Source organism: Chrysemys picta, chromosome 2 (assembly GCF_011386835.1).
Source record: "Chrysemys picta bellii isolate R12L10 chromosome 2, ASM1138683v2, whole genome shotgun sequence".
Lineage (NCBI taxonomy): Eukaryota > Metazoa > Chordata > Testudines > Emydidae > Chrysemys > Chrysemys picta.
Window position 1 is genome coordinate 21777548 of NC_088792.1, and position 14635 is coordinate 21792182.

The 14635-nt window shown below is 42.0% G+C and overlaps 1 protein-coding gene across 1 annotated transcript in view; it reads left to right on the plus strand.

Moving 5' to 3' along the window:
• NOM1 (nucleolar protein with MIF4G domain 1) overlaps nt 1–12980 on the plus strand; it is a 31778-nt gene extending 18798 nt beyond the window's left edge. Inside the window, exons 9-11 of the mRNA XM_008162985.4 lie at nt 7488–7619; nt 10855–10964; nt 12303–12980. Coding sequence (XP_008161207.2) covers nt 7488–7619; nt 10855–10964; nt 12303–12480 — 420 coding nt within the window. The 3' untranslated portion in view covers nt 12481–12980. The remainder of the gene's footprint in view (nt 1–7487; nt 7620–10854; nt 10965–12302) is intronic.
• The last annotated feature ends 1655 nt before the right edge of the window (nt 12981–14635 follow it).

The following is a 14635-nucleotide window of genomic DNA, read 5'->3' on the forward strand; positions in this document are numbered from 1 at the left end:
CCTCCCCCTCGTCCTCAGCAAGGTCCTTCCTTAGGAATCCTCTCTTTCCTTTGTGGGATATGTCTAGATCCCCAAGCTTCAAAACATTGCCCAACTGGCTGGGAACCCTCCCGAGTGATGGCCATTTGTGCTGTATCCTCTGCCTCAGGGATACACATATACCATCTAAGTGCAAAATTTGCACTAGCTTCAAGAGCTGCTTGAAGAAACACAGAGGAAAAAGCTCCAGCTCCTTTTGATAGAGGGCTGTGTTTGTCCTGCAGCAGATCTGGGCTCAGAACACCTCACTACACACACATGCGCCGTCAGCTTCCGTGGCTTGCTCATTCTCAGGACCGTAAGGGACAGATCTGCAAGTGAATCTGAAAAACCTTCCTCCAAGATGAGTGCCAGGTCTCCTCAGAAAGATCACTCAAAAAGGTTTACCATGCCGGAGACCCTCCACTCTGCAAAAGTGTCTGCAGAGCTCTCAATACTGAGGTATTCTCTATGCCTAAGTCTTTGTCTGCTTCCATTGTCCATGGTACTGAAGCCTTGGTACCACTGAAACTTGGGTGAGAGACTACCAAATCTGTGCACTCTACTAAGAAGGCAGTGCACTCTTCATCTTTCACTGCCTCACTGGTACCTAGATCATCAGCTGAGCAAGTACCAGAACAGTAAGTACAACCCTCAGAACCTTACACCTCTATGACTGGGTCTCACCAAGTCTCCATGTAACTTCACTTGGTACTGCAAGAGTTCAGGTTCACAAATAATCTGCTCATTTCCGAGGAGCATGAGTCTCCTCTGTGGAGTTTAGGATTCTCAGTACCACAACCAGTAATATCTGTGGTACCCCACCTTTTGCCGGTACCAACGTGTTCTGAAAGATGGCCGGTTACTCCTTTGTAGATTCCAAGGCCAGAAGGGACCATTCTGATCATCTATTCTGACCTTTGTATAACACAGGCCAGAGAATATCTCCAAAATAATTTCTAGAGCATTTCTTTTAGAAAAAAACATCCTATCTTGATTTAAAAAATTGTCAGTGATGGAGAATCCACCACAACCTTTGGTAAGTTGTTCCAATAATTAATTACTCTCACTGTTAAAAAGTTACACCTTATGTGCGGTCTGAATCTGTCTAGTTTCAGCTTCCAGCAATTGGATCATGTTATACCTTTCTCAGTTTGATTGAAGAGCCCATTTTATTTGTTCCCCATGTAGACACTTATAGACTGTAATCAAGTCATCCCTTAACCATCTCTTTGTTAAGCTTAAACTCCTGAAACTCAATCACCATTTGCCCCTCCACCAGGCAATGAAGAGGAGAGTTCTTCAGGCTCCCAGATTTATGTGCAGGGCTCTGCTGACCATCTGCCTATGTTGACTATCTGGAACCTGCACTGTTGAGGGACATTCCCAAACTTCTACCATCAAAGCCTGCCAAACATCCCACTCGTTATAATCAACCCTGCATGCCCCCTCCATTCCTGTATGATCCTCCCAGTGGACATACTGGGATCCTTGGCGGCTTACCAGCAAGAGTTTTCTGAAGTGCTCAGTGCTCATGTAGATCATCCTTTGACAACATTGACCAACTCCTTCTATTCCTCCACAGCAATCTTTAAGGCAGGAGGATACATTCAAGGACCAGGAAAGGATAGCAGATGAGGAGGCTAAGCCACAGTCTAATATTTCTTCTTCCTCTCCAGATGAAGCTGTCATCCCTCCCCACCATCTCACATTGATGATTTCAAAGTTTCAGGATCTGATGAAGAGGGTGACAGACACCCTTCAGACCCAATTAGAAGAAGTGCAGGAGAGACAGCACCAATTGCTTGACATCGTGCACACACCATCATCAGCATGGGCTGCCCTTCCTATAAATGAAGGACTATTAGAGTCTGCCAAGTTCTTTTGGCAGACTCCTACTACTGCCCTCCTCCCCACCCCCCAGCAAAAAGACCAGATAAAAAGTGTTATGTCCCAACTAGGGGCTCTGAGGTTTTTATTTTCCCACCCCACACCAAATTTTGCATCCATGACTAGAGTAAATGAGCATCATAGATAACATCATTCGAAGCCTACATCCCTTGACAAGGACCACGAGCACTTGGAGCTTTTGGGGATGAAGAGTTACTCTTCTGTTACCCTACAATTCCCAACTGCTAACTGTCAGGAGATTCTGAAAAAATACAGTCACATTAATTATATGAAGTTTAGCTCTTTCATTGAACATCTACCGCAAAAGCACAAAGAACCATTACAAGCCATCATTGCAGAAGGGCAGTTCTTGGCTAGAACAACCCAGCAAACTTCTCAGGATTCAGCTGATAGGGCAGCTCATTCCATTGCTACAACTGTAGTCATGTACAGGATGTGACAAAGTGATGCATTTTTGTAATACTATTAAGATTATGATTTGCTGTGCCTCAGTTTCCCGCTATACTTTGCATTGTTACCTAGTGGTTGCAGAAGAGTTAAATCTACTCTTGGGGCAGAGCAAGAGACATTAGGTGTTGTGTTCTGTAACTGTCTGGGGTGGCATGCATGGGTTGTTAAAAGGACTGGCTGAAATTGACTCATATCAATGGAGAATTCTGAAAGACAGTGGGAACCCCAGGAGCCAGGACATTCACACCTAGCAACCAATAATCAAGAGGAAGGAGATTTCCCCCCCACCTCTCAGCAGGGAAGCAGAGCAAAGGCCCCAGCTCAAGATCAATGGACCGAAAGGTGTCAGGATACTAGAATAAAAGTTGGCTTATGGTAGTGAATCAGCAGCTCTCACCTGGGTCTGATGACAGAAATGGAGAGCCAGAGGCAGAAAATGATTCCATGGCAGCTTGGCTGGGTGGAACACTGGCTTGGCCAAAATGAAGTATGTATTAATCTTTGTTTCTCTATGCCAGTGGTTCTCAACCTATTTATGTGGCCCACAATGTGTTATGTGGACCAGAGGTTGAGAACTCCAGCACCGCCCCCTCCCCCCCAAAAAAAAACCCCTCCCACAGTCCCCTATGCCCAGACCCCTTCACAGAGCAGGGCCAGGAGCGGAGCCGTGAGTGCAGGGCCAGGCAGCCGGGCCCCCAGGCATGGGGCCAGGAGCAGAGCCCCACATAAAATATGGGGGTGCTGCAGCATCCAGGCAAACCCCTAATCCTGTGCCTATGCTGCCCAGTGCTCCTCACTGCATAGAGCCCCCCAAACTTCCCCAGAGACCCTCTCTCCCGCACCTTGCCCCCCTGTGGCACTCACCAGCCCCTTGCTGGCAGAAGCACTCCAGCAGGGCTGTCACACGCTGTCTTTCCCTTAGCCAGCCCCAGCCCCACCCCCTGCCAGACCAGAGCTGCACATTTTGAATTTTTTTTTTTAAAGCACACAACTAGGCTGCAGCTGTGTGCTAATTGGGCCACTAATTGAGAACCACTGCTCTATGCTAATATAAGATCTTCTCTATAGTCTCTGTTCAATTAGCTAATAAATCCCTCTCTGTTTTGAAAAGGCTCCCTGGTGTCACTGCAAATACTTGCTGAGGTGCATAGGTCCCTGAAGAGTGTAAAAGTCTTAGACGTAGGAATTTATCTCAGGTGGACTTGCTGGGCAGAGCTTACAGTGTGAAGCAGGTGTGCTGGATCCCAGAGGCTGTCTTGGATGCATTGAGGCTGGGTGGTCTACCTGTAAGGAAGAATGGGACCTCTTGGGCATCTGGCACAGTGAAGGAGTTCCTCTACAGGACTATTTAAAAGCTTGGACATAGCACAGATCCTGTGGATCCATGACACAGGGCATCATGGCTTCACAGGGAAATCTGAGGACTGAAGTCCAGAACACAGCAGAGGACCTCGCTTTTGCTGGTCTAAAGTTATTCAGTGACACTATGTATGATTTGCTGCATGCTTTGAAGGACTCCAGAGTGATCCTTCATTCGTGGGGCATATATACGCCTGCGAATAAAAAGAGGTTTAGTCAATCTCAGATGGCACAGAGATCATGCCCTTCCCAGTTCTCCATTTTCCACAGACCACCAGAGCCACCTAGGAAAAAACCCACATTTCAAAAAGGAAAATTTTCAACTACTACAGCAACTTTGATCAGCAGCTGACGATGGCCAAACGTTCCTTTTGACTCCTCAGTTGAGAGCCATGAACATTCCTCTGATCCAGACCTGCTGCTGCACCATCTTACTTCACTCAATTTTCTACCTTTTGGTGATCTTCTCTCCCATATTCACACCTCATGCATGCAGATTATCTCCAACAGATGTGCCTTGGAGGTTATAATTTTGATGTACTCCATTCAGTTCTACTCCATCTGATTAATCTGTTCTGAAACGAGGTATTCCATTTCGGAGCAGTGGATCTGGTTCCCACTTAACACAAGAGAGCTTTATTCCAAATACTTTTTGGTTCTCAAAAAATAAGGGTGGATGGAGACCAATTCTACATCTATGGATGCTGAATACCTTTGTCAAGGTACAGAAATTCAAGATAGTGACATTGTTCTTCCTCTAGATCTACTACTTTACAACCCTTGACCTTCAGGATGTGCATTTTCATATCACAGTACACCCTTCTCACAAGAAATTTCTATTCTTCTTGGTGGGGCAGGACCATTACCAATTATTGGGTCCTTCCCTTTGAGTTAGCCACTGTTCCTAGAGTGTTCACATAAGTTGTGGCAGTTGCATAACTTCATCAGGGGAAGTTAATTGTTTTCCTTTACCTCCACAACTGGCTCCTCAAGGGACATTCTTACACCAGTGTCTAATTAGGAGTGGTCAGTCTCAGTCTCCCGCTCACATTTGTGTTGTCCTACCTGCAAAAAGGATAGAGTTTTTAGGGGCCATTCTAGATGCCACCACAGCCAGAGGTTATCTGCCAGAGGTTTCTTGCTCTGTCACATCTGATTGGGCAAGTTCAGATCAGTCCTCAAGTCACTGCCAGATCATGCCTGCAACTTCTTGGGCACATGGCAGAGTGTACCCTTTCTCATGCTTCATGCTCAGCTGCACCTGCATTGCTTCCAAGCCTGGTTCAGGTCAGTTTATACACCCGACAGGGACATTCTAAACAAACTGCTTTTTATCCCCTGTCATATTCTAGTTTCCCTCGAATGGTGAAAGAATCCAGACAAAGCATATTCTCAAGGGTCCCCTTCAACCACCCTCCACCCACTGACATTTTAGTTTCTGACATGTCCCTCCTCAGATGGGGAGCTCATCTTCAGGACCAAAATTTCCAGGGCAGATGGTCTATCCAAGAGTCCACCTTACACATCAATGTTCTGGAACACAGAGCTGTCAGACATGCCTGTCTGCACTTCCTATGCGTGATTCAAGGACAATCATTTCACATAACAACAGAAAATAAGGCCAGTATGTATTATATAAATTGGCAAGAGGTAGCGAGAGCCCTTTCCCTCTCTGCAGAGGCCATGACTGGTGCATAGCCCATGGTATCCTGATTTCAGCAGTCTACCTACCCAGTCTCCAAAACACCATAGCCAACAGCTTCAGCGGGCGCTTCGCTCAAAATCATGACTGAGAATTAAACAAATCTGTACTCAAACAATTTTTAACCTGGGGATATCCAAAAACAGATCTTTTTGTCACCAAGGCTGATTGGAAATGCACACATATCTGTTCAATGGTAGGCTTGGGTTGCCACTTCTCTGGTGGAATGCTTTTCTCATCTCCTGGGCGAAGAATCTCCTATACATATTTCCCCCACGCTCGCTGATCCACAGGGTCCTAAACAAAGTCAAGTAGGACAAAGCCACGGTCATCTTGATTGCACTAACCTGGCAAATCTTTCCTTTTGACTGGCCATTAATCTTCCACTGACACCCAGTCTTCTCACACAGGACTCCGGGAATGTCCTTAGTCCAATCTGAATACATTGCAGCTCAAGGCCTAGCACCTGATGGTTCTCATGCTAGCAAAATCTTGCTCCACAGCCGTTCAGGAGGTTCTGCTGAACGGTAGAAAAGATTCTACCAGAAAGACTTGTCTTCAGAAATGGAAAAGGTTTTACCACTAGCATACTCACCATAGTTTGTCTCCTATTGACTCTTCCCATCTCCGAGGTGTTAGAATACTTACTTACTTTGAAGAAAGCACAGTTCCGTTAAAGTTCACCAAGCTGCCATCACAGCATTCCATTCTCCAGTAAAAGGTTTATAAGTATTTGCTCCCCTTGTAACGTTGAGATATATAAAGGGTCTGTAAAACCTCTTCCCTAATGTTAGACACCCTATTCCCACTTGGGACTTTCAATTTAGTTCTCAGAGCTTTGAAGAAGCCACCCTTTTAACTGTTAACTTGCTCACTTATGAGCCTCTCCATGAAAACTGCATTCCTAGTGACTATTACCTCTGCCTGAAGGGTTGCAGAACTGGGAGCTATACTGGCTGACTCTCCTTATGCTGTCTTTTTCAAAGATAAAAATTTTCTCTTCAACCACCTCCACCTTTTTTATCCAAGGTTACTTCAGATTTTCATATCAATCTATTATTTATCTCCTGGTATTCTACCCCAAGCCTCATCAGTCAAAACAGGAAGCTGTCCTTCATAACTTAGCTATCAGGAGAGCGTTGGATTATTATCAGGACAGGACTAGACCTCTGTGACCTCCCTGAGATTGGTTGTTTTCATGGTGGACAGAACTAAAGAGGTTCCAGTGACTATCCAAAGGCTTTCTAAGTGGGTTTCTGGTTGCATACTCTCCTGTTATGTGACTAATGTACCCTGCCCCTTCCATGAGATCGTACTGTGCCTGGCCCTGTTAAAGGATGTCTGTTAATGGAAAAAAGCAAGGCTAATACATGGGCTTTGATTCACACTTTCTCCAGACACTAAGCCTTCCTGAGCAGGTGCTCCCTTTGGCTCTGCAGTCCTGCACACAGCCTTAGACTGAGTTTTGAAGCCCCCACCTCCTTTAGGGGTACTACTAATGAGTCACCTCACAAAGAGCACCCGTAGGGACACTACTCAAAGAAGAATGAGAGGTTACTTCCTTGTACAATACCTGGAGTTCAAGATGTTTGGCCCTGTCAGTGCTCCACAACCCACCCTCCATCTGATCTTCTTGGGGCTTTGAGGTGCAGAAGGAATTGAGGGCAGTTTGCCCATGCAGCCCTGTATATCCTTGGTGTGAAGCATGAGAATGCATAGCATGCATGTGCAAACTGAGAGGGCGCTGCTGCCGAAAATCTCCAATGGAAGGCAAGTGTGCACCCCCAGTAGAGGACCCAGAAGGATACACATCTCAAAGTACTCCAGTTACTATACAAGGTAAGTAACATCTCTTTCATTTTGGCTTCCAGTGCTTTGCAAATGATCAAACAACCTTATTAAATAAGCGTAATAATGTGTTTTGTACTTAGTAGCTGAATGGAAAAGGTGCCAAGATGGCTTTGAGAGCCTGTTGTGATATTACATATTAATTATTTGACTTGGACTTCAATTTTTATTTTGTATTTGTTTTTGTTCTGACACCTAGATGACATTCCAGTTCAGTATATGGGACAAAATCCGAGATTTGGGAAACCTGTCAACCACTACTTTCTCCAACCTGGTTTCTCTGTTGGCCCACTTGCTAAAGACAAAATCACTCTCCCTATCAGTCTTCAAGGTCAGCATAGTCTCTATTAAAATATTTGTGCACTTCCACCTCATGTGTTAGTTTTATGGTAAATGTGTGTGTGTGTTCCTTGTTATCTAATCTGTATTACAGCTGGTTATTTAGTTTTGAAACAAATTATTCCAAACTTCCTAGCTAAGGTGAACTTTACTTGCCTGTTTTCTAAAACTGCCCCAAATGTAGGGATCTGATTTAGTTTCATACAAGTGGTTCTAATGGCCAAACAGATTAGATTAATTTACTTTTTATTTATTTATTTTTAAAAGAACTGTGGCCCAATGGTTAGGGTGCTAGTCTGGGACTTGCAACACCCAGGTGAAATTCCCTGACCTGCCACAGATTTCCTGTGTAACCCTGGATAAGTCACTTAATCTCTCTATCCTATAGTTCCCATCTGTACAATGTGGATAGTATCACTTCCCTGCCTCACAGAGGTGTTGTAAGGTTAAGTTAATTAAAAAAGACTGAGGCGCTCAGATACCCTGGTAATGGAAGTCACAGAAGTACTTAAGATGGCTATCCAGAAGAGAAACCGAATTTGGGCTCAAGTATCAGAGGGATAGCCGTGTTAGTCTGGATCTGTAAAAAGCGACAAAGAGTCCTGTGGCACCTTATAGACTAACAGACGTACTGGAGCATAAGCTTTCGTGGCTGAATACCCACAGGACTCTTTGTCAGAATTTGGGCTATTGCAGACAACAGTAAATTATTAATTGTTCCTTTTTTAAAAGAGAATTTGAGTTTAAGGAAATACACTATTTCCCCCCAACCTCATCCTGTCTTTACTGGTGGAATTTCACCCTTTTTCATGTATTGAATGTCCTGGTGGAGTTGCTGGTTAATCCCTACCAGACACACACATGCTCTTTATAGCTGCTGAAAGCCAGCAGTGAAGTTTGGGGCCATTACTGATAAGGATTGTTATTGCTTTCCTTTTGGGAGGGCAAGATGCCAAGCCATTTAAACAGTGGTTAAGAGCTTGCTCAAAAAACCATCACCTGATACTAATGACCTTGATTATTACTTCCTTATCTCAAACCTTCGTGTTTTGAGGAAGGCTGTGGGTGAAACCTGGGTTCCACTGATTTCATCAGCCTGGCCTACACACAGCTTTTGTAGTGGTGTGACTGTCAGCTGGGGGCAGGGGAGTGATAATTTTTCTGAAAGCTATACCAGTACAACCCCTAGCATGGTTGCAGTTTTACTGGTATAAAGTTGCCTTAAACTGGTATAACATAGTGCACATCTTCACTAGCAATGTTAGTAGTCGCGGCATAGCGCTGGGAGAGAGCTCTCCCAGTGCTTAAAAAAAACCCACCTCCACGAGGGGAATAACTATCAGCACTGGTGCACTGTCTATACTGGCACATTGAAGCACTCAGGTGCTTTTTCACACCCCTGAGCGAGAAAGTTGCAGCGGTGTAAAGTGCCAGTGTAGACAAGCCCTTATTCCACTTCCCTTACGGGAACAAGCTCTGTTGAAAAAAGCAGCTTTTATACTGGTATAACGGCATCCACACTAAGGGAGTTGTACCACTTTAACTGTATCAATATAGATAAAGAAGTCCAACTTTTGTGTAGATGAGCCCTAAGATCCTAATTCATTCAGTCTGAAGTCTGGGTATGGTATAGCCCAGGGGTTGGCAACCTTTCAGAAGTGCTGTGCCGAGTCTTCATTTATTCACTCTAATTTAAGGTTTCGCATGCCAGTAATACATTTTAACGTTTTTAGAAGGTCTCTTTGTAGAAGTCTATAATATATAACTAAACTATTGTTGTATGTAAAGTAAATAAGGTTTTTAAAATGTTTAAGAAGCTTCATTTAAAATTAAATAAAAATGCAGAGCCCCCCGGACGGTGGCCAGGACCTGGGCAAGTAATAACAGACAGAACAAAGTAAGTTACCAAGCAAAAAAAACCACACAAGTCTAAGCCTAATACTTTAAGAAACTGATTACAGATAAAATCTCACCCTCAGAGATGTTCCAATAAGCTTCTTTCACAGACTAGACTCCTTTCTAGTCTGGGCCCAATCCTTTCCCCTGGTACAGTTCTTGTTAGCTCCAGCTCAGGTGGTAGCTAGAGGACTTCTCATGACTGCAGCCCCCTTTGTTCTATTCCGCCCCCTTATATACTTTTGGCACAAGGCAGGAATCTTTTGTCTCTCTGGGTCCCACCTCTCCTTCTAAATGGAAAAGCACCAGGCTTAAGATGGATTCCAGTACCAGGTGACATGGTCACATGTCCTATGAGCCCCCAAACCTTCATTCTGCCTGGCCTGACTCACAGGAAGGCTTGCAAGTAAACAGAGCCATCTACAGTCAATTGTCCTGGTTAATGGGAGCCATCAAGATTCTAAACCGCCATTAATGGCCCACACTTTGCATAATAACAATTGGACCTCAGAGTTATATTTCATATTTCTAGTTTCAGATACAAGAATGATACATTCATACAAATAGGATGAACACACTCAGTAGATTATAAGCTTTGTAATGATACCTTACAAGAGACCTTTTGCATCAAGCCTATTCCAGTTACATTATATTCACGCTCATTAGCATATTTTCATAAAATCACATGGAGTGCAACATCACAGGTGCCTATGCTGATTTTTAGTGCATCTGCCAGCAGCCTTTGGGGGCACTCAGATATTGCAGTGATAAGTATTGTAATGTCTGTAAATAAATATATTGTTTAAAAATATTGTTGTGCATTAAGTGTGTTTTGGATTCACCTTTGGGTCCACTCTGTCTTAGGTACCTTCAAAGTATTTATCTCCTGGGTATCTGGTTGCCTTAGTATATCAGGTAGAGGTGACCAGGTTGTTCTTCAGTGGCTTCATTCCTTCCTGCAAGGTTTTAGAAGGCAGTATTGGACGATTGCTCATGCAATCAGCATGCGCACTCATGCCAGATTCCACAAGATTCTGTTCTGTTGCCACTCTTGTTCAATATCTATGTGAGGTCAGTAGGTGTTTTGGATTGAACTACCATGATTATTCTTAGTTTTTCATCTCTAAACTCTCAAATTATGCAAGGCATATTTTTTTAATTTATGATTGGTTTATTTTTTATCTCTGGTCCTGGATGGCATCACAACAAGCATAATAATAAGTTACTGAATAAATGAGACCTATTAAAGCATCTTAAGTATGTTAATTAGTTTAAAATATTTTTAAGAGGTCTTCAGTGTTAAGTCTAACATTTGCTGTCTTGTTAACTAGGTAGTTGAATTCAGTGAACTGGATAAACCCAAAGTCCACTTCTTGCGGCAAGTGTTATATATACTATTAATAAAAACAGACTTGGAAGAACTTACCAGCATTTTTGGAAGGTAGGTGATCATTGATCTTCCCAGAGAACATGTGGTGAGCAGTGATTGGACACACAAAGGGGATTTGCTTATTGTATTTATTTCAATTATCCATTGCTTACCCCAAGCCCTTGACGCTTCACTTCTTACAGTGCAAGCTTTTTTGCGAAAAGTCCATCTCTTCTGATATGTTCATACAGCACCTGGCACAATGATGCCCTGGTTTTAATTGTGGTCTGTAGGTGCTACTGCAGTATAAATATATTATGGAATTTTACACACAACATTAATACAAATTTTGAAATACTCAATACATCAACTATCACTATCAAGCAAGAACAATAAAACTGTTAATGCACAAAGCTGACATACCAGCCACCCCAAAAATCTTTACCCTATGTATGGAACTAGAATTCAGTCACATGGCAGAATTATTCTTGCTACAACATTTCCCTGTTGCAGAAAGGAAATAATGGAATTAATCAGGGGGAAGTTAACTCTCTTTAGCATTGCAGCATCTTATCTAGAAATCTCTATTCTTCATATTAAAGGGGTAAGGGTTATTAACTGAACGCCTTTTAGAGGTAATCAGATGAAATGTCTTAATCGCACTGAAGTGGCTAAAATTTAGACCTGATTCTATACCCACAATAGATGGCTGTGTATAAGTGACTATGACATTAGTTTGGTTACAGTCGGAATGCTTTTAAGATCTCATCCACTCTACATATTGGAACAGTGCTGAATAAGGGTCACAGGTAATCTGGTCTCCTGACATGTTGTGTATTTGCACTGCAGTCAGGGCCTTAGTTTGTAAGCTATTCCAGGAAGGAACCTTGCTTTCTTAGTTTGTTTCTAAAGAGCCATGGAAATGGTGCCATATAAATATTTAATAATGGAAGAGATAATAGTGTATATTCTGTGGAATTAGATCTGCCAAAAATACTAAAGTAGTAAAAGATAATGTTTACATTTGTAGAACTACACATAAAGTGGAAAGTCTGTATTGCCATGTACTGTCTTTCAAATTTTATTCCATCCATTAAAAGATGCAGGAGGTAAGCAACGTGTGGCAAACATTTTTGACTAAGTCAAGTCTCTTAAAAAATACTTTAAAATTACAAACTACCTTTTGAGAAATAGATTGCATGTGAAGTATGTTCAACTGTTTGCCAAACCAGTGTAGTTCTGCACTTGTTAATATTAAATTTAACAAAAAAAAGTTGAGCTTTTCTTGATAAATTTTCAGGTTGATTTTTCTCAAAACCTGACATCATAGCAAAAGAGAATTTATAACATTGTTCAGTTGGAAAGTAGGAAACCGGAATTATTTCTGATTTGTGTGTCGGTCTTTTTCAGGTTAACTGACAACCCAAAATTAGGAATGTTGCGTGAAGGTTTGAAGCTTTTCCTTTCCCACTTTTTCCTGAAGAACGTACAAGCACACAAAAGCGCTGAAGAAGCCAGCTTACTAAAAGAAAGAGTCGAACTAGTAAGCAGGACTTTGCAAGCCAGAGAATCCAGATTAAAACTATAGTTTTATTTTCAAATAAGCCTGCGTGGAAAATAAGGACTTCATGAAACCACAAAGCTGATCTTGACAATGTTTTTCACAGGCCAAAGACTTGAGATGCTGAGCAGGATTGTAATGCTGCAAAGGACCCCCTATTTTGAGGTGATGTAGGATTGTACACTCCTAAAAAATGGTTTCAAGTTTGGGGGGAAATAGAAACATAAAATACTGAAGAAGGAAAAAAGTATATATCTTTATACATTGTTCATTGCTTTAAAAACTATTGTCTTCCCCATATACCTCCACTCTGTATACCTCATTTGCCAGTTATCATCAGGCAAGATAGCTGAGTTTCCTTTAAAGTTTAGTTAATACCACTTATCAGTCAGCAAGAGGTAGTGTTCAGCAACCCCAAGCTTCTAGCCTTCCTAATTCCTGGAAGATCATGGAGTAAGATTGGGTTTGATATTCAGAACTGTTCGTTTTTTACAGAATAAATAAAACCGAATTTTGTTTCTGTGCTATATTATGGTGTATGATTTTAATGTGAAAGCTTTTTAATAATATAATTGTATTATTATCTGTTGTAAAACAGGCCACTAGAGGGTGCAGTCTTTGGGGAGTAAGTCTTGTAACTACTCCCCAGTTTTAAATAAAATTGAATCATAGAAGATTAGGGTTGAAAGAGATGTATTGATTAACTCTATGATTTGTTTACGTGCATCTCTGTCAGGAAAAGATCTTTTGATGTTTTCCATTATAAACCTTGGTGGACTGACTGAAGACCTATCTTGCTCAGTTATATTGAGTTTAAATATCACAGCATAATTTATGTTAATACTTTAACCTAATTGCCTAGTGCAATTGTATTGTGCTTCATGGTGCTTGTTTTGCTGCCTTCTAGTTTAAAATTTTGCCAGCTGTTTACTATTTGAGATATTATTAAACTTTTTAATTCAGATTTTACTATTAATAGAGAGCAAGCGATAGCCATCAGTTCAGTATCAGGCTTTCAAACTATCTTCCAAAAGAGAATACCTACTCTTCTATCCATCCAGCTGTTTGAAGGTCCCTCTAATTTTCTTTGCATAACAGCTCATCTCTTGTGGACTGGGTGAAGTCTGGTATTTATATGATATGTTGTTTGTTTGCAATGTTGTTGTAGCCATATTTGTCCCAGGATATTAGAGAGACAAGGTGGTGAGGTAATATATTTTAATGGACCAACTTATGTTGTTCCACTAAAGCTTTCAAGCTGCACAGAGCCCTTCTTCAGGTCTGAGAAGGGTACTCACAGCTAAATACAAAGTAGAACAGGCCAGGACCCACCAACTCAGTGTCATCAGACCCTGCCATAACAAATGCAGAACCAACAGACATATCTCCACTACTGCAATGATCAATACCACCCCCCCCAATACACCTTTCAATATCCAGGGGTCCTACACATGCCTATCATAACGTGTAGTGTACCTTATCCAGTGCATCAAATGCTCCAATGACAAGTATGTGGGCGAAACCAGACAATCATTATGCTCTCAAATGAACTCACAGAAAAATAAGACAAAAACATCCTACCACTTGTTGGTGAACACTTTTCATAAAACGATCACTCTGTATCTGACCTCTCAGTCATTCTTGTCAAAGGAAACCTGCACAAACCCTTCAAAAGATGAGCCTGGGAGCGTGAATTCATAAATTTACTAGACACTAAAAATCATGATCTTAATAAAGACACTGGATTTATGGTTTATTACAACAATCTGTAACCCACTAACTCCCCTTTTTTGTCCTATCACTGCAAAGGTGTTAACTGGCCACTTCACCTTGAATGATCTCTCACAATATGTATTAATTATTGATGATAAACAATCTGTTCCATCTTGTGGGTAGCTATGACACTGAAAAGAGATCTGTGTAGCTCGAAAGCTTGTCTCTTTCACCAACAGAAGTTGGTCCAATAAAGATATTACCTGACCCACCTTGTCTCACTTATATTAGATAAAACCATAGTTTCATGATTGTTTTTGCCACCTGTAGTAAATTTCTTCATTGTTGTGCCAAAAAACAAAGATTATTCTGATACCATTAGGCTGCATCGGTGGCTTAGTGATCTAAACATATGTTTGAAATACTCTCCTTGGAACCATAGGCTCATGCCCCCAGATGCTATTGCAAT